Raw genomic sequence first — 26,254 nt, 5'->3', positions numbered from 1 at the left:
ACAAACACACACACACACCCATATATATATATATATATATATATATATATATATATATATATATATATATATATATATATATATATATATATATATATATATATATATATATATATATATATATATATATATATATATATATATATATATATACACACACACACACATACCACACAGATACAGGCAAGAAAGATTATGGCCAAATAATCATATTCAAGGCACAGGCACTACTACTACCATGCATTTATAAATACGCCTATACAAACATAGACTACGTGTATAGCCTATATATCTAACCAATCATGGCAGGATGGATACACACCAACACACACACACACACACACACACACAAATACAATCGCATCAACGCCCAACTTCACTGACACACGCCCTATGTGCATGAATGCAGCATCAAGATAAAATTACAAAGCCATATTGAATATCATTACTTTCCCCTGACACTAAACAGAGCGTCGCCTTCACTCAACCATAACTAGTATTAAAATATCAGATAAAACGCGACCTAATTACTGCCTTCAGTCAGAGGAAGAAAAAAAAAAAAAGACGATGAAGATACTTTTATATTAAGAGAACTATGAGTGCTGCAGACACATACACACAACGCGCGCGCGCGCGCGCGTGTGTGTGTGTGTGTGTGTGTGTGTGTGCGACACCGTGAAGTACACAAGTGGAAAATTTAAGAATATCGAGTCATTCTTTTTAAATATGAGCATGCAGCTGCATTTCTAAATAAGTAAGACGGATATAACACAGATGTGAACAAACACCTTGCTCAAAACTAGTTTCCAAGAAAAGACAAGGCCACGAATACACAGACTGGTTGCTGCTGACGTTTTCTTATTTCTATTAATCATTTATTAATGGGTACAGATTCCTATGGCACAAGCTTCTCAAAAGGCCTTTATTTGTCCTAACAACACCTGACAGATTTCTTAAACACTACAATAAATATGACTTATTCCCCACAGTCTTTTTTCCTTGAACAAGGGCTTCCCAAGGATGAACTTGCTGGCCTCAATCCCTTTCGTAACTTGGATAACACCCAATACGCACGACCAAGTCCATAACTCACTGCTTAGTTCAGCAATGATACAATGGCTCATGAAGAAAAAAGACCAAAGACATGTTCCCCCCTCCAGTTATGTCAACTACTATGAGGTCCAGTTTCTTGGAAGCCTGTTCTTTCTCTAGGCCTGGCATGAGTATGGAAAATCAACCGATATCAGACATCTTAAAAAAAAAAATTGCATAATTTCTTTATTGTAAAGTCATCCAAAAATATTCACTTGGCAGCCCCAGGCTAAAACAAGTTAAAACATAAATACATAGATTGCTTGCCCTTTTCAACATTAAAAAAAAAAAAATAAGATATGACCTTTGAACTTTAGGAAAAATACAATAGGTTTTTGAAATATGAACAAAAAATCACACAGCCTCCACACAAATGTCACATTCTAGTTTGGAAAATGTTTATACTCTCTCTCTCTCTCTCTCTCTCTCTCTCTCTCTCTCTCTCTCTCTCTCTCTATATATATATATATATATATATATATATATATATATATATATATATATATATATATAGAAAATTATCAATTATTTCGCTTCCGTTTTGCAGGGGCTAAAGTGCCAATCCCAAGTCACTGCAAAAATAAAAGGATACCAATTCATAACATGGACTAGATAGGCTTCCTACAGTCAATTTCACAAAACAGCCTACACCCATCGTATGGAGGTCTTACAGTTAACTGAAAGTAGCAATGGGGAAGTTGAGAAATGAAGGTAAATGATACAAAGGGGAGAATACACACGGAGAGACCGACAGACAGACAGGTTGACCGACCCCCGCCACCCGTCTCCCGGGACAGAAGGAAAAGGGAGGAGAGGCCTGGCAAGGGGAGAATGGAGTAAGGGGAGAGAAGCCTAAGGGGGAGATGAGGCATGGAAGGAGGGGAAGAGGCTGGGTGGAATAAGCCTGGTAGGAGGAGATTGTGAGAGGGGGAGGGGGAGGGGGCACACCACCAGGGAGGGAATGGATGGAGGAGTCGTTTGGTTGAAACCCGAGTCATGGTTCCCTTCCCTCAACTCCCCTTACAGCACACACATGAAGACCCCTGACAGTGACTGTATCCTTAAAAACACACCTATACCGTCATCATAACATACAGCAACGACACAAGACAACTATAACTACTACAACAAATTTCAACAGTAATAAAAAAAACTGTAATAATATATTTAAAAATATAATGCTTTTAGCAATAATGTGTATAGATATATAAATATGAAACTATATATATATATATATATATATATATATAATATATATATATATATATATATATATATATATATAATATATATAATTTATATATAGAGCTATACATACATAATGGCCCTTGAACCCGTTTGCGGGATCATCTGGGGGCTATTCGAAAACAAGGTGAAGGGTTCAATCAATCATACTAACAGTCTAAACCCTAAAACCAATCCATTTTTAAAAGTTTACTCCTCCATCCCTTCTCCTTAAAATGGAATTGAGGACGTAATACGAAAGGTAACAGCGATGGAGCCGATCAGGAGAAAATTTGCTGCATTAGTCAATACACCACTGCGGATAGTGTTTAAAAACCTTTTGATATTTAAACTATAATGAGATACAAACATGGCATAAAATCAATAATGGCTGATCTCTTACACAAACAGCTCGTTCAAGCATTAAAACAGGAAACCTAAGAAATGAACAAACAGGCGCAGAACCAGTTTTAGGATAGCGTTCCATACATCCAATGTGATCCCTATAAATGACGGCAACACCACACTAACTCAGGGTGAGAGATCGATATGGGAATTCAAGCAAACACTAGACACCTCAGGCAGCTGATTGTTTGGCTCAGCAATTAAGAGGCCTAGAGATAAATGGGGAAGACTGTATCACAAATGAAACCAAACTAGTTTGGAAGAGAGAGGCAAAATACGGTAAACAATTTTCTCCTTTTAATACTTAAGAACCCTTTGGATTCTCTTCGAGTCTGACCCAACTCTCTTCCTCGCCCCCATGTTCCTCTTTTAAACTTTGGGCCTACGTCAGAGAAAAAAAAGGTTTGGTAAAGAATCATTTCCACAAGACGTCAATATATAATATTATATGACATCTAAAACAACGTCATTAACAAATACGTCTTTCTTAAACATCTTCTCCCTGGGCGATAAGGGTATAAGAATAAAATTCCAAACCTCACGAAACCTTATTGATGCAGCTTGACAAAAGCGAGAATTTGGAGGACAGGAGGAAGAGGAAGAAGCAGCAGTACAAAAGACGCCACCTAAATATCTTTTCCCTTATCAACTCGACAAGCCTGTTCGCGTACTGAGAAGAGGGATGAATCATTAAGTGCTTGATAAGATAGAATGAGAGAGAGAGAGAGAGAGAGAGAGAGAGAGAGAATGAAGGGCGACAATATCAATATTAATACTGTTGTTCACGGCAGTAAGTGTTGCATGCCCCAAAAGCCACCAACGAGTCAAGAAATGACCAAACTGACTAACAGCTAACACAACTCAAGACCAACAAAGCCGATCGATACCACAACGGTCCGGAAATGACAAACACAGCAAGCATTTGCCCGACTGAACATAAACCGACGTGTCTATGACTTAAGAAGGAAAGAACACAACGTCAAGCCAAAGCATTTCTGCAGTTTCCTGTACCTCTGAACCGTCCTTGAACGTCCGACCACAAGGAGACTGAGCAGATAACGCACGTGAGCGAAGAGGGCTCTTCCTCTCGTCAACTTGAAACAGAACGCCATTCGAACACAGGACGGTCAATGGCAAATGCTTTATGTATGGGTCGGTTTGGCTGAAGTATGCTATTTATTTGGCATAAAACAATTATCCAACAGCAAGGACACAAGCTGAGTAATCACAAAAACCATTCTTACGCAATATTTAAAGACTAAAAATGTAACAGCATTTTCATAACATTCCAGCTGCAACACTAAAATACAATATAGAAATTTCGACTATTTTAAGTTCAGAAGGAAACCCAAGAAAAACAAGGGCCTTGCTGAATCCTACTGCCTCAGACTTCCAACAAGCCCTGCAGCACAAGCTCACCAGCTACAAAATAGAAACAGATGGGGACATAAAAATGGAGAAAACTACGCGGCATAGACAAAAACTATAATACAAAACACATGAGAGCAGTTTGCAAGATGAGAGGGGAAAGCTGGAAAACTTTATGTATTTACGTATGCATGCATGCTACAGAAAATATCTACCTTAATCAAAATCTATGTTTTTTTCGAGATGGTAAATAAGTGAATCTGTCAAAATTTCTAAAAAGGTAACCTGTAATAAAGAAAACATAAATTGGCAACAAATGTTCACCACTGGATAAAATACATTAGTACTTTTGCATTCTAAAAACTACCGAACTTGAAAAAGCAATGAGGTCAAATTAATTCATAACTTGCATACAACCCATACGAACAGACTTCGAGTCCTTTGAATGCGACATCTGCCATCAAACGAATGGAATGGAATATAGAATTTAGGCCAAAGGAGGTTATTCAGCACTGGAAAGGAAATTGAGAGTAGGTAGGTCTGAAGGGTGTAACAGGAGGAAAACCTCACAGTTGCACTATGAAATAATTGTTAGGAGAGAATGGATAGCAAAATGGAAGAAAGATATGAATGGAGGCACAGTAAAAGGAATGAAAGGGGTTGCAGCTAGAGGCCGAAGGGACGATGCAAAGAACCTTTAGCAATGCCTACAGTGCAACCCGTGAGGCACTACGCCCCACGGGGTGCCATCAAACGAAGAGCAACAGAACACTCAATATAAAAGCCAGTCGCTCAAGAGGTTCCTTTCAAGTTAGGATTAAAAATGGGTGTCATAATTAATTAAAGTACGCCACAATGCAGACAATATAAAAATCCCTATAATCAAAGATGGAAATGCTCTGAAAGAGTATTTAGCTACAAGAACGACGTACGAAGCTGCGATCTGCCAGATCTGACATCATTTGTTTTTATGACAGGTATGCAAATGATAATAGCCTACTACTACGTGACATCATGGTCCCTATAGGTTTGTGTGAGTGCAAGCGAAACTTAAGAGTAAGTCACCTGTACGTCAGTGTGAATTTATTATTATAATCTTGGCAATTTGTATCAGATACTGAAAACAACCTAAGATATTTCTTGCACTGACAGATCGAGGGGGAGGGGGGGAAGAGGAGGATGAGGTCGTGCCTCTCTGGAATATTTCCATCGTGTCCTCTCTCTTTCTCTCTCTATTCTACGAAAATAAAAAGATCTGCGTAAATTGTTTCATTCCCAAGTTAAACATTTGCAGGCGCAACTAACATCAAGGCCTAGACCTAAATCACTGCTTATTTTTGTTATTTTCTTGACATCACAGTCTCGTATGCTGTTCAATAATACGCTCCTGGTCACACGTAAACATACATAAAAACATGCACGATACATTCTATAATATACAATATTTTAACTAAAAGCCTTTCCCCTATAAAGCAGTGATCGTGAGGGTATTGACCGTCTTGCTCCAAGTTTTTCTTTTGGGATGACGTTGCTAGCACGATGATCTTTACCAAACTTGCTGCGACCTACCGCAATCCACTATCTGCCAGGTAATAATACTACTCAGGTCAAAAGGGGCAAAATTTAATTTTCCTGGAAACGGTTTCTGGTTGTTTCCCATCCACGGGATTCATATCAGGTTTTTCGCTGTGTGGGCGAGGTCGGAACCCCCTCCCCTCCCTCCCTCCACTCTGTGTGTGAGTGTGTGTGCGCGTGTGTGCGCGAGATTTCAAAAGCAAAATACGCATGTCATTTAGGGCATCTTCCAAAACCTGACTTGAACACAGTTACACTCAAAAGAGACAATTCTCAAGACTTGAACACAACTTCTGCAGCAACAAGTGTAAAACTTGAAAGAAAACGAGTTAAATCGAGCTTGCTCAACCTGCAACTAGAAAATAATCCTCCCATTATTCAGTAACAGTAATAACCCCATCCATAACAACCAAGCACAAAATAAATGCACATGTTCATGCAACTTGAAAATAATCATGCATACTTTGCACATGAAAATATATGTCTTTAGGTGTTTAAAGTACTACATGGAAAAATACCCCCTTCCATCGACGTCGTATTAAAAATAAAAGACAATGTGACCAAACACCTCGAGCAATGAACTAGACAAACGATGTATCCCGTACGTCACAGAAAAAATGCCCATACATGAGAGAATCGATGCTGCTGCTGCCATCCCCAGAATCACTCCCACATTTCATCTCCCGTCAAGAGTGCTTGAAGAAGAAAGCAAAGGGAAAGGTAGAGACGGAAAGGAAGAAGGGACGAAGTCCTGGGAGGGGTAGGCAAGGACGGAAGAGGAACAGGGGGCGTGGCGTTTAGGGTTCACTGAGGGTAATGACATATTTCGATAATATCCATGATAACTGAATCAGGACCAGTGTAAAAATATAAACAAAAATGAAAACAAAACCGCCACAAGGGTAATTAAGATCTTAAATCTTATAGACAATGATTCGTGTGATCCTTACAAGAGATAACTCTCAATACCTAAATAAGCAATAAAACACGGGCTAAAAAAGCTAACGCCTCATGGGAAAGGTTTGACGTTCTCTAATCGAGAGACACAACTAGGATATGCCCTCTTCCCTATTGTCCCTAAGACCTATCGATTTCTTGTTATTATCCTTATCAACGGCCGGATAGAAAGGAAAAAGCAGCAATAATTACACCTAGCGCTTATTGATTTTCCCCTGGTCGCCGGGCATCTCTCCCTCAAGACCAACATTTAGCTGGGTTGGACGGTAACATGGCCGAACACACGGGAAAGCAGCACTTTTCCCATCCTTTCACTGAACGTAGAGCACAAATTCACAACGGAGTCTGTTCTCCAATGAAGCCTACTTACGATGGGTTGCGACACAGGGGCAGGTATGTTGGTATGGTGATTGGCTGCCGTGAGGTTCGTCGAGTCCCTGGGCGTGTCCCTCGGAGTGGTGATCGGTGAGCTGTTGGCGCTGTTGGCATTGCTGCTCGAGTTGCTGTCGTTGACGACGCCGTTTGCGTCGTACAGCTTGTGACGCTGGGCTAAGCGGTCCAAGGACGCCAAACGATATGTATTGCCAGAGCTAGAGGAATACTTCGAGCTGAAGGTGGAGTTGTAAGTGGCCGTTGTGGTGACAACGGGATTGGGGGCAGATCCTATCCCTCCGCCGCCTCCCAAGTACGACTTCTTCATTTCATCGAGGCGTCGCAGCCTGGGCGAGCTCGAATAGGAGGTGGGCGTGGAACCGGTGCGGAGGAAAGAGGTGGCAGGCTGTGAGGTGACCACGCGCCCGCCCCCGTCGCCCCCTGCTTCGCCGTTCATAGCTAATACTCTAGTCCTAACACTGTTGTTGATGCCACTACTGCTACTGATGGAGGAAGAGACGCCCGGGTCTCGGCTGCCGCAACACGTCTCCACTGTGAACAACTTGAGAAACTTCTCAGACCCTTAGACTGGCGGTTCCAGATTTCAAAAGGACTGTGCTGGCCTTGGCTTTATTTCATGACACTTTTTCAACACTAGATTCAAACAATGAAAACAGAGAAACTAAAGTTCTCAATATGAACTTGAAAAACTGGCGTTAGGGCATAATTTTTACTTCAATCTTCACCAGTATTAAACTTTTCCAAGTGTTACCACACTATTTATCGGAATTGCACGGAAATAATCCCAAATAGTCGTACCAACTCACTTTTAATAAGCACCTTGATCAATGCACCTAATTAATAACGGTAATAACGAGCACCAAAAGTTGGTCAAAACCTCAATATTCTTGACGTATTGAGAGCAGCAATTCTGAATGTAGAAAGCATAAAGTACTGAGCGCAATATACACGCTATATCATTTTCTCATTCCCTTACAATCGATGATGGTTGAGCATTTCCCCGCGAAATGACTGCCACCACATGAATTTTATTCTATGCCAGGTCTCTCCCAGTGAGGCTATGCCGCAAGACACAAACTTCACACCACTTCGGATGAGTCATTCAAAATCCCCCGATTCTCAAACTGGACACAACAGTTCCGTTTTATCTTATCATAAAGGTAATTTGATTAAACCTTGGCAAGATAGGGCCTCTGTAGACTACGTTATCCTAGATTTTGAAGGGGGGGAGGGTAATTGGAGGCGGTTGCTGTTGGTATAACCGTGAGGGAAGTTGACGACGGTGTATAAATCCAGGAAGGGAAGGGAAGGAGGTGAACGTTCAAAGTTCCCTTCGCCACCGAACTCGGACTGATACTGAGGGTTCGGTTTGGTTGGTGGTGACTCGAGTTGAGCCGACAGACTATTGGAGAGTGAGGGAGCGCGCAAGAGAGAGAGAGAGCGTGTGCTGTCTAACTCAGCTGCTCGACCCCGCCTGCCTCCTGCTGCTGCTGCCTGCCTCACACACACACACACTGACTCACTAGCTGCCCCTTACCAAAAACCCCACCCAAAACTAATCCTACTTTTCTCTATGCACTGTCCTCTCTCTTCCCAGGTAAGTTTAGAGCGAACACTCAGAGCCAGTCCAATTAATAATTCCTATGCTAAACAAACTAGCGAGTTTCAGGTCCCAACGTACACATCCCGAAAATTCGGAATTGTAAAGAGGGAGGGACCACTTCTCCACTCCATCTTCCTCTCGAGCATTTGAAAATCAAACTATACACGTATATATAATTCAACACAGGGTCAAACCATCACGTTTTCTACTTCTGATGAAAACAGACTATCTCTATATGGCATCTGACACCTTACAACCTCCCAAATCATAAAAGACGAGCGATAAAAAGCGACAATTGGGCCGAACGTCGGGAATCGCCAGTACCTTTTGCTACAGTACCCCCACCTACACAGTCAGGGACCAACCAACCAATCCTACATAGCCCAACGGTGAAAAAGGCACACTCACATCTCATCGTACAGCCGCCAGTGCCGTCTACCACAACATGCAGGGAAGACTGGGAGGGGAAACCGGTACATGAACAAGAGAGAGAGAGAGAGAGAGAGAGAGAGAGAGAGAGAGAGAGAGAGAACCAGCCTCGGCCAGTATTGTACCGACGATCTTTTTTTTTTAACACCTTATTTATGCTTTTTGTTAACCTCTGCACCCGGGAAGGCATTGTGTACTCACCCGGAACGAAGTCGCACCTTTACTGGCGCCAAATGAGTACCTCTACGACACATGGAACGTGATTAATATAACTTATTCAAATTTCTAAGGTTTATCTCTCGACGGCTGAGGTGGAGATGTGAGGTGAGGAACACGTGAGCCTTGTATGTGATTTTCTTTTTTTCACTAAAAACAGTTGCCAATTACCTACCAATTCGCATGTGTTCAACGATTACAAAAGTTCGATACATATACCCTCAAAGCAAAAGCTTTAGCTTTAGAAATTGTGCAACTGCATTCGGACTTCTCACGAAGGAATGGGGGTAAGCTTCTAAAAATCTAATTCCGTACGAGCATTAATTTTCAAATAAATTTTGCCAATAACCACCAATGAGTAGCAGTTTTAATCTTTACTATAAATTACTAAAACTGTAGCTGAACAACGATGTCGTTTCAATAATCTCCGTCAATTTCACACTATAACGAAAAGGAAAAATTCACCCACTACACCAGTGTTACTGAACCAAGCCTAAAGACCGTAATTTTACCATTGTTGACAACTTGAGAAATAATAATAATAATAATAATAATAATAATAATAATAATAATAAATAATAATAATAGAGAAAGTAACATAACGAAATTGCCAAACGCCATGAAATGAATCCTTAAAAACCTTTAATTTTATGCCAATTACTACTATCAATCCACTTGAAAGATTCAGTGGACTACTACAGAACAACTATGGAAATGCTTATAACAGACATTTGGGTATTTAGCATGACCGAGAGAGAAATGCTGATTCAGAGGAAGGAGGCTGAACACGCAAAGGTATCTGGGAAGAAAAGGAGTCGTCAAATCGAGAGGCAGAATAAAATCCAAACCCTGAGAAAAATCACTTCTTCAGGAGGGAGTTCAACTTGAAAACTTGGTGAAATGACGAAACTGGCAGAAGTTAAGGAAAATGCAATGATGAGATCTGGAAAACTTAAAAATAAAAAAAGTAAATACACTAAATTGAAACGGAAAAACGCTGCACACACTTTTTCGCACAATATTTCGGAAAAGTAAACTAAATATATAACGTCACACTTAATGCATAAACTGAACGGTAAAGTCAAAGTGAAAATGCCATTCTAAGACTCATGTTAAAAATAAGTAAAGCTAAACGTAACGTAATTTAACTTCCAACATTTTTTGCATCAATATCGTGTAGGAAACCTCCAATATGTACATTTTCCAACATTTTTTGGCGTAATGGCAAATAACAGTGATTGCCTTTCATTGACCTATGGCTCGCAAACTGAAAATATAGTTAACATAAAATGCAAAAAACCAACTGGGCAAGTTAGTGTAGTCAAAATTCAATACGTTCTAGTGTCAACTGCCTAAGGACGACATTCAGATAAAGTTATGCTGCTGAAGAAACGAAATGTTTCATATATCTTTCTCAATGTGTCTAAGAGCAAAGGCAGGAAAAGGGATATAAAAAGGATCTTTCATTGACGACAAACCTCGGCCAGGGCAAAGCAATCTAATCCCAGCAAGGTCCTCCTCCTCAAAGATAATATTCCATCCTTCCTAAAATCTAAACACTTGTTGCTAGTCGAGAAGCCCATTTCAATTTGCGTGTAAGCGCGCACGTGTGTGTGGGGGTGGGGGAGGGGCGATCAACAATTCTATTTGCGTACCAATGCTAACAAAGAAACAACCAAACCCAGAACAATGTCCTTGGTGGAGTAAATGATTCAATCTGAATGTTAAAAAAAATCTACGGCAATGGAGTTAATGGTTTCGGTTTCTAATGCCTGAATATATGAAACGAGATGATTGACCCACCCACCTACCTCACTCACCTCGAAGGGTCCATTCTACCAAGAGGTCACGTTCCGATCTCCCGAAATTTTATCACTTTTAGCCAGTCACGAGGCCAACCTTCGGATAGGATTCTCGTAAAAATAAACGCAACTGAAGTGTAATCCTGCTGATATGCAAACAAACCAACGAACAGAACCAAGGACACTGCCTCCTTGGCTGAGGCAATCATAAAAACCAGATTATCTGGAAAACGTCTTCGTTTCACTACCATATTGTTCATTACAGCAATTTTCACCGGAGATTAAGAGGACTGACCACTATATATAATGTATCCACGCAGTGTGTGTGTGTGTGTGTGTGTGTGAGAGAGAGAGAGAGAGAGAGAGAGAGAGAGAGAGAGAGAGAGAGAGAGAGAGAGAGAGAGATTCTACTGGCACTACAGAGGTTATGTATATGAAGCTAGGAGGTAAAGACAGATACTGCAGCTTTAGGCGCAGTTGCTGCCTTTGCTTACTGTATACTAAAGTATATATACAATGTATACAATAAGGGACAATTTGAAATGCATATGGATTCCCATATATTCCAACATTTTCTTTTCATATCAAACTGACTCACAAAAAGCTTTAAATAATTTCAGCAGATTGTGCTACTGGCAAACTTTGTATGATTCTGTCAAAGCGCAGACTCACAAAGGAAGCCAAATGTTATTCCAAGACTTATATAGGAATGTCCTTCGGCAATCTGTGGAAAAACTATCATTCCAAGTTTACCATTCCCTTGCAATGTATTTAGAGACCAGACAGTTAACTTCTCGACACTTTGAATTATGGTCTGGGACAGCTCCCAAAGGATCCACTTATTTTGGCATCAATTACAGAACAATAGTTTTTATGATGCAATAAAGTCGGTTGTCGGTAGCCTTTGCTTACATCCTGGTTGATTAGTCTTCCTTCCAGTAGAGTAATAAAAAAGCTCACTGAAGGCTACTCCCGTATAACTGACTGGCTTTGTATAAGATGACCGCCGCATCAAATTATCCTGCAAAGTTACTTTTTTATTTCCAATTGCGTGTGGGGATAAATACCCAATAAATGACAAAGGGAATAAATAAAAAATAAAAAAATTAATTAATTTCGACAGTCTATTCCAGCGTTCTTTAAAGAGCACGGCCGTAAGGAAAAAAAATATTTAGTTTATTTCATTCCTTCGTTCTCGTTAAACGTCATTCAATCAACAGAACGCACTTGAATCCCAGTAATGAGATGTTCACATATGTTTACCCCAAAAGGTGAATGATGACGTCATTCCTGTTGCTCTAGTTTAGGAAAACCCCTTTTTATGAATACAAAACAGGTACCAAGTTGACATACTAACACGAACAAAAAGCAGTCTACATTATCAAGTGAACAGTGAACGGGACTTAGCACAAAATCCAGCTATTAAACGAAGGTTTCCAAAAGCAATATCAGTATCAAGTATGAAATGCTCCTCAGGGTCCAGAAAGTTTAATCTAGTATACCATAATAAAATCAATGGTTAGCGGGGAGTTTACACTAATATGAAAACGTTATCAAAACCTCGGTAAATGCATAATGTTCGACAATTTCGCGTAGAAGTTGGAATTCTGATAAGGAACAAAAATAAACTTTACACCCGACTGAGAAAAGTGGCAGGACAATAAATTAAATTAACTCAAAACTCAATTATGCCAGAATTTTGTCATTAAAATGAAATGCATTCAGACAACGCATAAGAAATTGAACACGACAGAAATTTGTGACACGACCAGATTTCAACTAAATCTTTAAACTCCACAATACAAAAGTGTCCAACCTCAATTTCCCGACATTGAAACAAAATGGTCCCGTAGGGAAGTCCCTATTAGATGGCAAAAAATCAACTCAGGCCGGAATCAAGCTCATTGATGAAAGCACGATGATAATTCAAAACACACTTGCCACTACACACAATAACACGCCCTTAATGTTGTCCATAACACACAGCCTTTTGTGCCAAGCATAAGTATTACAGGAATACAACTGAAACGTATCCAAGTTACACAAGCCGTAAAATCATTAAAAATATCACGACCAGACACTACACGCAATGCAAATAATTCAAAGGTTGAAGGAGATCAAGTCGAGTAAGAAAAGGAAATCATATTTAATTACAATTAAGATTAGATCTTAGGGTAAAAAAATCCATTTGATTTCATTTAGAGTACATTTCACTACGATAACCACACACCATCCAAGCAGCGTGGAATTAACATTGTCAACAATAAATTTCTATATATCACGAAAACAAATTACGATACATTTAAAATATTAACTCACGCAAGCAGTACACTCAAATTGCCTTGCTTCTTGAAGTTGCCCAAGAGACAATTTCAAAGTCTAGTGACTATTTTCTGTAACTGCAAACGATAAAAACGTCAGGTCAATTGGGAAGGGAAGACAAAAATTACCGAAAAGTTTACACGTGAAATAACAGAATGCTCAGTTAATGATGATGTGGAGTATTTCCCGTACTATCTAAGACTGAAGAAAATATCACTGGTCTGCAAGATAGGAAGGGACATCAAATTCATCGTTGCTAATTTCAATATACTGCAGTAAAGGCAACAGCATCATTGAATACAACAACGAAGACTAAAAGTACAACAAACAGTGTGAACCTGTGATTACATAACACAATAACCTAGTTTTGAAAAATATACTTGAAAAGAACCAATTTACATGTTGTCAAGTTTGTCTCAGCGAAGTCAAGTCATCAATGTACTTTCGAAGGCCAATCCACGACTTTCTAAACATGTTTAACCCCGGTGTCAGAGCATTTCTAAAACAGCAAGTGGCTCATACCTTCACCAGTGCTTTATATAAGAAAAAATGAGCACGTTTGTCATATGCTCACAGGACTGCTGTAGAAGAAAGCTGAAAGTAGCATCACATCTTTCCTAAAGAGACTGCCCCACTAACTCCGTTTCTAAAAGCATGTTTCCAAATTCCTCCGTCAAACGCCACCTGCAAATCTCTCTTTCTCCCTCTCGCGGGTGAGCTTCTTGCTCTTTTCGACTCCATCTGACCTATTTCCCAACTTCATTCACATGCTCTTCAATTTTCACTTGATTAGACACACGCGCAGCTGAGATGTTACGAATCGGATAATCCCAAGTACGTTTACAGAACAAAATTGTTCCAAAAAAGAGAAAGAAAAAGTAACCATACAAAAGACCCGTTACGTGAAAACCTTGACCAGAGTGAGTTACACCATCAGGAGTTGGGAGGGGGAGAGGGAGGGGAGTGGAATGGTCTCATGCCATCGTTCATGAGCCGCAAATAAAAAACTGTGGTTTCCGCAAACACGTAATGTTCCTGTCAGTCTCATTTCTTTACGACGCGTGAAAATGAAAACATAATTAGAAAATATTAATTTCATAATACCATTGTTTCACAGGGTCCGATAACATTTACTGAATTTGCAGAACTGCGAAAAAAGGTCTATATATATTTCATACTCGCGGTAAAATAAATATTTCATTCTACTATCAAAAGTTTAAAGCAACATTTATACACACACACACACACACACACACATATATATATATATATATATATATATATATATATATATATATATATATATATATATATACATATACATATACGTATATATATAGTTTATATATACCCACATACATAAAATATGTATGTACGAAACCCAACTGGCTTCAACACAGACAACATAATTGTATAAAGAATTAATAAATAAATTACAACTTCAAGTTAAGAGTATGAACACAAGGAAACTGAGATGAGAGAACGAAAAGGAAACAATAATACAGTTCGTGCAACACAGCCAGGTGAATGTAACACCCACAGCAATATGTCACCTGTCTATCAATTCCTATCACAATGTGAAAAGGCGTTTCGGATGTCTCTTGGAGAGTAACAATAACAAACTCGTCTTCTAAATATAACCTCAACACAAAGCCTTTCAGACACCAAGAGAACTGTGGCGACGCAACAAAACTCCAGCGCGCGCTCTCTCTCCGACGCTTCTCAACTTCAAATCGTGCTATCCTTCTTTCAAGTACATCTACACTATCGCCACAGCAGATTCTTCAAAAGCTAATTCGTATTTCTCACTACTACGAGGGTGTAGCCTGCGACGAAGAATATACATCTGCGGCGTATTTAGATCATCATTAGCCTATAACAATCATTATTTTAAAAACACGAGCAACAGCTGGAGCAATGAGAGAGAGAGAGAGAGAGAGAGAGAGAGAGAGAGAGAGAGAGAGAGAGAGAGAGAGAGAGTCAAAACTTTTATTTCCACTTTACAATGGCTATTCTGCATGCCACACTTTGAAAATACATACAACGTCCACTGACTTTCATGATAAATACATATAATTCATATCATTAAGCCAAATGCATATGGCAGCGTCCTTCTAAAAATCCCTATAATTGAAATAATTTTTAAAAGCTAAAAAATCATAAAAATGAACCGTTTTAACATAATACATTACTGAAAAACCATTTGAAAACATTAAATTACTGAGACTTCTAATACAGTGAAATTAAGTCTTCTCTACTCTACATGAAATACCTTAAGCATAATCAAGAAGATGCGAACGACACGAGTATTAATATAGCACTGGAATACATACAATATAAAAGCGAACAGGAGAGAGAGAGAGAGAGAGAGAGAGAGAGAGAGAGAGAGAGAGAGAGAGAGAGAGAGAGAGAGAGAGAGAGAGAGAGAGAGAAATTAACTATTCGCATTTCAAAGAATATACGTCCTTGTCATTATCATATGTAATTACGCCAATTTTCTTCGTCTCTTAGCAGAGGAAACGCCCGATACCGTAAAAAAATAAAGAAATTTATTCCATATAAAAGTATTCTAAGTGTCCACTTAATAAAGTTTACGAATATTTTATGGTTACACATAATGGTAAAATACTACAGTTTACACCTGATAAATTAATTTATCTGTCTATCTATCAATCTATCTACCTATCTCCCTACTAATACGGAAAAAATTGTGTAATAAAACCTAAATCGAAATATCCTACATGGTAAGCATTTTGTATGACTATCCAATCAAAGCTGATGTATATTCAGTGGTAAGAGAGGAATCTAAATAACCTACCCTGATAATCATTTTATTCCAACAGTATCATCTGCTTTACATTGAGTGCTGTTAGCATAACCATTCCAGGCAAAACTTAGTGGCGACGATTCTAAAACGGACTGTGTATGTGAGGGACTATGCGCGAGCTGACACATTAAAGCTTATAATCACTATAAATATGAGGCACTTAAGAAACAGACCTAGATAAACAATGACATCGAACACTTGACATTCACAAATAATCTACTCTTATATAAATTCCAGAAAATTAATTCAACCTAAAATGCTTGTCTTCAATTAGACACAATTTAGCACCAGTGAGGGCATGTGTTACTCGTTACCCAAATAAACTACAAGGCTCTGGAGGAGGAGCGAAGTCTATTGCCAAGACCACACACACACACACATTTCCACTACACAAACTTTCCTTTAAGAAAGGATGGCTCAAGAATGAGTTGGATTTCCGTTCTCAGCAAGTCCTCTTGGAGAGACTTAGCCCCATTCCCTTTATTCAGCGTGGTCACTACCTGCTACAACCACATGAAGTTTTCACAGACTGCACCACATCGGTCAGCCTCGTTCATGAGTAGGAAATTAATTATTACCCTTAGAGTAGAAGTCGTGCGCAACTACCTTTGATTTCTCCAAAATAACAAGTTAAATATCTAAAAAATAATAATAAATAAATAAATAAATAACACAAATTGCAATACTTTAATATTTTGACATTACCTACTTCTCATTCACACTCGTGAGATGCAACTCCAGTGCTGATATGAGAGCAATCAATATATCATACGATTTCTAGTCTGTCTAAGTCTGTCTACAGAATCTATCACCTAATACTCAGTATACAGTACTGTTCTAGTACGACATACAAGATCGTTACTTCTACAGTAACACGAACAATTAATGAGCCAATAGCTTTGACAAAGGCTGTCAGTAATGCATGGATTAAGCGTAAGATACACATGAGCCCAATTATTCTGGTGTGTCCACACTTTCACAACTTCAATGACGAAGCTGTAAGGAAAGATGTTCGTGTAGTCTAATTTGCATAATTAACATCGCGGCACACTTTCCACGCGCTGCTTAAAGGGATAAGGCTGTCTTTATCTCATATTCACAGTTTTAGCAATGAGAGTGTTTTGGTGGAATAAATGGTTACACCCACACCCGCATATGTATACATACATACATACATACATACATATACATACACATATATATGTATATAATTATATACTGTATATATATATATATATATATATATATATATATATATATATATATATATATATATATATATATATATATATATATATATATATTCTCACAATTCGTGTTCCAGCCATCCTTTCCCATAAATTTAAACCTCCAATGACCTGAATATGAATAAAATAGTACTACTGTTAAAAGTTATTGTCCTGCATGAATAGTAATCATGAAGGCACGCACATGTAAAAAAAAAAAAAAAACCCTAACGTTGGACACGACACGTGAGTCGACACCGCAAGACCTGTAACTATACTATAATGACTCTTCTTTACTAAGTGCAACAAAAGTTTACAGTGAGAGCCATCTAATGTTTGATCACATCATACGTAAGGTTAGGGAATTACTAAGCTTTAACTACTTAGCGTTAATAATGAAAGTCTGGCTGCTTTCATGAGAGATCATTATCAATTCAAGTAAAATAAATCATCTTCCACAATTCTAAATTCATAATCAGTAAAACTAATAACTTTTGGAGACGATGAAAAGTCTTTATTAAATATAAACCTGATATGATTGCGTCCAAACTTTATACACGAGTGTGTCCTGCACTAAGAGAAAACGGACGGACGTATCCTTGTAAGAAAACTGAGTTTCCAATCCATTAGGGGTAACCCTAATATTTAAATTTGTTAAACTTGTGCCACAATAAATCACTGTTATAACCTCGGTAACAACAATAATTTCATGAAAAATAACACCAGCAAAATACTACTAGCCCCATTCAATATATATTCTTATAGGTATTGGATAGTTAGGCTAATTCATATGAATATAGCTTGTTTAAATTCGTCAATACAATATTAAAAGCCAATAGCCTATAATGAAGTTGAATATATTGTATCGATATCCGACATGAAAAAGGATAACCAGAAATGTCACGCACGGGAATAAAAAAAAACAGATATTCTGAAAAAAAAGTATCATCATACAAACGTAGATTTTAAAAATCTGTTGGAGATGCAAAAAAATGAAAGAATGAAGTGTTTACAGAAAACTGTAGTAATAAGATGAAATCATTTTTAAAGGAACAATACAGACAAAATCGATACAATGTGGCGTAGATAGGATTAGACAGTCTTACAAAATACCGAAAGAGCAACATTGACCCGAGAAGCAGTCAAATATAGATAGGGGCTTTGGTGATGATCAAGACAGGCTAGTGTCGACAGATACAGGCAAGACTAAATAACTGCCATTCTATACGTCATGTGCTCGGGGAATTGATGATGCTGCGTTATGTATATATAGTACGTACATAAATGCACACTATATATATATATATATATATATATATATATATATATATATATATATATATATATATATATATATATATATATATATATATATATATATATATATATATATATATATATATATATAATACAAAGAACAGGACAGAATATAGCGTTTAGGCCAAAGGCTTAGCACTGGGACCTAGGAGGTTGTTCTGCGCTGAAACGGAAATGGACAGTTAAAAGGTCTGATAGGTGTAACAGGAGGAAAACCCCAAGTTGCATTATGAAAAATTGTCAGGAGAGGGTGGAGAGTATGACAGAAGAAAAAGAATGAATTGAGGCACAGGAAAAGGAATGAAAGGGGCTGCAGCTAGGGGCGAAGGGACGCTGCAAAGAACCTGAAGCAATGCCTACAGTGCACCTAGTGAGGTGCACTGACAGCACTACCCCCTACGGGGATATATAATCCACAAATTTCGTTGAATATCTAATTCACTATACCTCAAAATAACTTACAACCAAGCGGAACTTAGATGCGCTTCGTCACCAGTGGGAATCGAACTGCCACTTGCCTCAATGGTGGTAAACACTGGACTTTCGGTGTTTTTCAACCAGGCATCAGTTCGAATTCCACTGTTGACGAATTACTTATTAGTTATGATTCCTCTTGGGTGTAAGTTATTCCCGAGGTGTGAACTGGATATTAGACGAAATAAGTGGCTTAATATTTGTGAATAAAAAAATTGCCCCGGTGTGTGACAAAAATAATAAGCAAATGGGTAAGTCGACTTCTTATCCCTTTATCGAGACCAAAAGACACAAGACGAAATCATGGCCAGGGTAGCTGCAACAATCAACGACATATCCCCTTGGTTGTCAGTTATTCCCAAGTTATGAGTGAAATCTATATTAAGTGATATTTGTTATATTATATATATATATATATATATATATATATATATACATATACATATACATACACACACTGTATATTATATACATGCAGATGTGTCACAAGTGAAACAGCGTATAAATTCTGACCGGTTTTGTCTTCTGCATTTCTAAGACATCCTAAGAGGCTGAAGATGTCATAGAAATACTACGGACAGAACCGGCCAGGATTTGTACCCAGTGTTTCATTTTCGCTGTAGTACACCTACGCACGCACGCACGCACGCGCGCGCCCTTACACAAGTGATTATATTCATCAATATCAAGCCACGAATATTGTTTAATACCTTTGGAGAGAGTTTTCCTAGGGTATGATGAAGTCTATGTTAAACGATATTTGTGGCTAAGATTTGTGTGTGAATACATTTATATATATATATATATATATATATATATATATATATATATATATATATATATATATATATAATATATAGACACAATATATATGTATATGTGTATGTATGTATGTATATATGTATATATATATATATATATATATATATATATATATATATATATATATATATATATAATTCTATCTGGCCTTCGCCCTGAAAAATTACCATGACCTTGACTGTGCCCCTACGCATCATTAGGGGGTGTTATATTCAAGTGACCTTAAGTAATGCATGGTAAAGAACCCTCTCTCGAAAAGTTTCATTCTTCTGTCAATTTGCAGCAGACAAAATGCACCCAATTGCAAAATTAAATACTTAAAATAACTTAAACATGGTCACAAAAATCCTTTATATATATTTATATATAAAAAAATATATATATATATATATATATATATATATATATATATATATATATATATATATATATATATATATATATATATATATATATACGAGGGTAAGTCAAAAGTTCCAGGAAAAATTCAATATACTCTTTATTTAAGGAAATTCAAACATCATTTTTTTTTACATATCTACCATCTAACTCTATACACTTTTCAAGGCGCTGTTTCCACCTCTGCAACCCTTCTTTGTAGAAATTTGGGGCCTTTCTATTAAACCATGTTGAAACTGCATGTTTAGCAGCATCCAAAGATTCAAACCGGACTCCTCTTAAGTGTTCCTTGAGTTTTGGGAACAGGAAAAAAATCTGAAGGAGCAAGATCAAGACTATAAGGAGGATGTGTGGAAGAGTTTCCCACCTAAATTTCCGTAGGACTTCTCTTGCAACCCTTGATGAATGTGCTGGAGCGTTATCATGATGGAACAAAATTCTGCGGTGCAACTTTCCTCGACGTTTTTTAGCCAATGCAGTCTTCAGTTTTTGCAAAACACCTTTGTAGTAGTTCCCGGTGATTGTTTTTGTCCTTCAAGGAAATCAATCAAAATCACTCCTTTGGAGTCCCAAAACACTGTTGCCATAACCTTCTGGGCAGATCTCGCCACTTTGAACTTCACTGGTGCAGCTGAACCTCTTGGTAACCATTGCTTTGATTGAATTTTACTTTCTGGGTCATATTGATGGATCCAAGTTTCATCTCCAGTAACAATCCGGTCAAAAACTCTGATTCATTTGATTCAATCTTCGTTAAAACTGCAAGAGAAAGTTCAGCTTTTTGATGCAGTTGGTCTTCGCGCAACGCTTTTGGGACCCAACGTGCTGAAAGTTTACTCAAACCAAGATTTTCATTTAAAATTGAAAATGCGGAACCATGGGAGATCCCAGTTTCATTAGCTATCATATCGATAGTAATCCGACGATCTTCATCCACTAGATTTTGCACCAAAGCCACAATTCTTTCATTTTTTGCAGTCGATGGTCTTCCCTCTTTTGGGTTGTCTTTGAGGTCCTCCCGACCATCCTTAAATCGCTTTATCCAATCATAAACAACTGATTTAGATGGAGAAGAATCTCCATAAACTTGTTGCAAAGCTTCAATAATTTTTCCTGGTTTCCAATCAAGCTTGGTCAGGAACTTGATGTTAGCTCTCATCTCAAAATTTTTATTTTCCATGGGTTCAAGAAGTTACTTTTCTGAAGCAGATGTTAACACCACGGTAGCAAGAGGATGACTGAGGTAACAAGTCTATATGGATCACTACGTCACAGATAATTGTTTACCAAGTATTTGGGTTGTTTCCTTCCTGTGGAAATACATCATTCAACAATTTTTCCTGGAACTTTTTGACTTACCCTCGTATATAAGAGAGAGAGAGAGAGAGAGAGAGAGAGAGAGAGAGAGAGAGAGAGAGAGAGAGAGAGAGAGAGAGAGAGCGTCCAGGTGAGTGCTAACGTTCTTCTTGGCGTTCCGAACGGCAGCGACTAGTCAGCTGCCAATTACTACTGAAATGCACCTTTTCACAAGGAATATGTTACAGCAAGGTCAAGGTCATACTGAAAATGTTCATTTTCGAAAGAGAGAGACAACATATCTGGCTGATGCCGAAATCCAGCGTGAGATCAGGTCAAGGAGGAGGTCATACTTAAGGGGTCAGAGTACAAACTGGAATTTCATCTCGCTAATAACATTCAAATAAAATGATGAAGATTTCAACTCTGGCATGCATAATCCACTAATAATGGCGTCAAGTTAAAAGGTATGCTCATTGTTCAAAGGTCAAACAAAAAGTTTTAGGCGTAACAAAGTAGGGCAACACACACACACACACACACACACACACACACACACACACACACACACACACACACACACACACACACACACACACACACACACACACACACGGAATGAGATCATTGTATGAATGATATACGAACAGAACCTGACAGAAAAAGAGAAAAAGCAATTTGAAAAACTATCCACAAGGCAGCAGCCTTAAAAACTTATTGGGAATGAAAATAGTAAAAAGACCTGAAAATAAAAGCATGAGCAGAGTCGAAAAGAAAGAAACCAAACCAGTCGAACCTGGTAAAGTAAACAACTAAAAGAATACCAACACAATATATTATAGTGGCCATATTTCAAAAACTCGGAGAGAAAAAAAATTCAATACACAATTAAAACAGAATACCACGCAAAATAAATTCCAAACATCTGCACTGGTAAGCCAGCCAAACATATGAAATAAACTACCAAGATATGCAGCACTGAGAGTAGCATTAATAGAACAGCTTTCCCAAACTTCATCATATGAAATAGATTCAAGTGGCACTCTCAAAGAAACAAACACGAAATTTCCTGAAGAAATGTCCTATCTGCTAACACAAGAACTTTAACTCAAGAAATTCCCCCAAAAGAAGTCCTATCAAGGGTAAATATTAAAATAATATATGTACACGCAAGCAGTCAGGTAAAAATCTAACAAGTAGTAGTTCAGCTGGAAAAATGGAATAAAGACAATAATAAAACGTTACGCAGCTAAAAACCAATGAAACCCATATATATATATATATATATATATATATATATATATATATATATATATATATATATATATATATATATATATATATATATATATATATATATATATATATATATGTATATGTATATATATATATATATATATATATATATATATATATATATATATATATATATATATATATATATATGTATTTATATGTATATATATATATATATACATGTATTTATGTATGTATGTGTGTGTGTGTGTGTGTGTGAAAACCCGAAAGCTATTCAACATACATAAATCGAAATATATTAAACAAAAGAATCTCTGTCAAAGTTTCTGCTGTATTGCACACTATGAAGACTGAAAGAAGATAGGGAGGGTCCTTAGTCCCTGCCCCTACCGTCCCTATTATCCCAGAATATCTCATCATTTCTTTCCCCTTGGCGTATCTCTAGTACCTGCCCACTTCAGATTCTCCAGGTCCTTCACATAAACCCACCGCTAACACAAACAAGGCACATATGTGCACTTAAACAGGTTAACCCAACCTACTTCATTCTATTGCACCTGAAATAAGAAAAATAAATAAATGGATTAAGTAAATAAACACTTAACAGTACATTTGGAGTCTAGAATGATAAGACCCTGCATATGAGTCTCGGCTACAGATTTGTATTGAGAGCTAGTTAAAAAAAAAAAATTAATTTCCCTTGATGTCTCGGTATGAGAGTGACCCCTGCCACCCTGCCTCCTCCCTCTCTCTAAAAAACCCTTATTGAAAAAAAAAAGCCTCTGAATTTATACGGATTTCTTTTTCCTCTCCAAATTTTTCAGTCAATTCTTTTTCCCGATGAAATTTATCCTTTAAATTCTACTCAAATACAGACTGTTTTCGTTCACTTCCCTACCAAAGCGAAGGAAACCCACTGATCAAAGAGACCCCTTTCCTTTTAGGTGGATCGATTCTTGTATCAGTAGTTTTTACCCGATAAAAGCAAAATTCTTCATTTATCATCTGATCAAAGGGCTTTTCGTGCATAAGTTATTATATACTTTTGTAAGCGCAAATGAAAAAAGCTAGACTGAATCAATGACTGAGAAACAATCTATGAGTTTGATCAAATAAATATTAGATAGCTACCTTCATATTCATATTTAAAGTCGTTAATTTGATAAATATATGAGACACTTCGCAATTATTACAGACTGTTTGACGGAATAAGCTACCTTGAACCACTGTCTACATTTCATCATAATTTGACTGGTTTAAATGATTGGGTAATATTATTTTAACTTGTTAATCGGCATTTTTTTTTAGGTACGAGAACAAGATTCACTCCATGTGTTTACATGTTGGGTTAATTATCGGGATGCTGTCGACTAAAAATAACAACTTGACAAATTTTGCTCTAAGTACAGAACAAGGATTGATTTGCAAAGCTTGGCGACACATGGAGAGACAGATCACACAATCTGGAAACTGCCGATTTCCAGAGAAAGAATTTAACGTGGCCACTGGAGCAGCAGATGTTAAGCAATTACCCGTAGTTTTAAACATCACAGAGATACGATACTTTCGTCAGCATCTTCACGGTCTCTAACGCCACACCGCGCCGCCAGAAGCAAAGGGCCTTTGTGAAACTCCACAGGTGTCTTTCAAAGTTGAACAAATTTCTGATCTTGAGAATTCTTTCCCAAGGACACTCAAAAAGTTTCGTTATGCAGTTTTAATAAATATTATATATATATATATATATATATATATATATATATATATATATATATATATATATATATATATATATATATATATATATATATATATATATATATATATATATATATTATATATATATATATATATATTTTTATATACACACACATATATATTCTTTTTTTCCTGAGTTCTTTCATCTATCTGAGGATAGACTTCACCCTCTAAATACTTCCTGAACTCTGATAATATGAATGTTTAGAATTCATGATCTAGATGTGGAAAAGATAGCGTTGTTTAAATTTCTCTATTCCTTGTACCTTGTTTTTCCTTTCTTTCTCTACCTACTATTTCCAATAACAGTACAAATGAAACTGGCGCTCCAGTATTGACAGGCGTTTCCCCTTTGATATTTTGTGAGCAAACCTTGCTATAACAGTTCCGAATAACGATATGTGTTGGCTAAATTTCCAGTCAATAATATTTCTCACGCTAAAATTCTGATAAAAGAGTTGCAGTACAGTGTCTCTAGAGGAATTGATTATATCCTCTGTATAAAATAGCTTTATGACTGTGCCGTACAATTAAATTTTTTCACATTGACAATTGATACTTTGGCTTTTCACCGAATGACGGGTTTCACTCCACGTTTTCTTTAGAGGTTCCCTTTAATTAACATATTCTGTTGAACTCCGACATATCCCAAATTATTATTATTATAACAACCTCCAATTCCTTCATTTCCAAAACAATTAGCCACACGCGTTTCCCACTCTGAATGTAGGCTGTTAGGGAGAAGAGAAACATAATCTTCACTGCTGAAAAACACTCACCTCACTAAAGTTCCACATCCTAACCCTTGTTAAACTGCAGCTCTGCATGAAACTGACTGAACGCTGACCTGGTGATTTGATGTTTACGTCAATCAGGCTTTCCTTCTGCTTTATGTCGGTTTTTAAGATAATTTAGGGGATACTTAACCGCTGCAGGATAACCTCAGTTAGTGGTACGATGCCTCGGTTACAAAAGGATATTGCACTACTGAATTATTGTAAGAACCGTCTATGACAAACACTGAAAAAACTGTTGCTATTTAGATATAAAATCTTTCTCACTTTCAACGTAAATGTTTCTTGCAAATACGTCCTGCAATTTTCTTACTGATCCCTAAAAGTAACTGTCTTGTATTCATCAGCTATTCCCAAGTCATAAACATGACTTACAACCAAGAAATGCAAGTGTTTCCCCAACACAAGTATAACCTTTCTGACCACAACCGCTAACACTCCTCACCATAGCATCTCCCTGCGATGACTGATGAAGCAACGCCTGTACCAGGTACTCAAATGAAAATGACTATCAATTGATCCTCATCGATTGCAACCTTTGACATTAATAACTACGACGACTGCTATTAATAAAAATGACCGAGGGTTCAAAACAGAAGGTAAATATACTAAAACATCCACAAGCTTCGGCACTGCTTTCATCACAAACAAATCGTGTTTGGCGATTTTTCTTTCTCCCTTAAAATGATCGAGGCCAA

At 37.4% G+C, this 26,254-nt stretch overlaps 1 protein-coding gene across 17 annotated transcripts in view; it reads right to left on the bottom strand.

Annotated features, from left to right (window-relative positions):
* The window catches only part of pnut (septin 7-like protein pnut), a 483,231-nt gene that overhangs the window by 279,765 nt on the left and 177,212 nt on the right, over window positions 1-26,254 (bottom strand). For 3 of the 17 annotated variants that reach the window (XM_067107205.1, XM_067107206.1, XM_067107202.1), the window contains exon 1: window positions 6,992-8,630. The exons of 10 other annotated variants lie outside the window; for them this stretch is intronic. In XM_067107205.1, the coding sequence (XP_066963306.1) occupies window positions 6,992-7,450 (459 nt within the window). In that variant the 5' untranslated portion in view covers window positions 7,451-8,630. Of the gene's footprint in view, window positions 1-6,991; window positions 8,631-25,541; window positions 25,575-26,254 lie in introns of those variants that run through there. 4 more of the 17 variants (XM_067107203.1, XM_067107204.1, XM_067107201.1 and 1 more) reach the window with 2 other exon arrangements.

Source organism: Macrobrachium rosenbergii, chromosome 8, assembly GCF_040412425.1.
Source record: "Macrobrachium rosenbergii isolate ZJJX-2024 chromosome 8, ASM4041242v1, whole genome shotgun sequence".
In the NCBI taxonomy this organism is placed as follows: Eukaryota; Metazoa; Arthropoda; class Malacostraca; order Decapoda; family Palaemonidae; genus Macrobrachium; species Macrobrachium rosenbergii.
The sequence above is the reverse complement of the archived record's forward strand: the minus strand, read 5'-3'. Positions and strand labels throughout refer to the sequence as shown.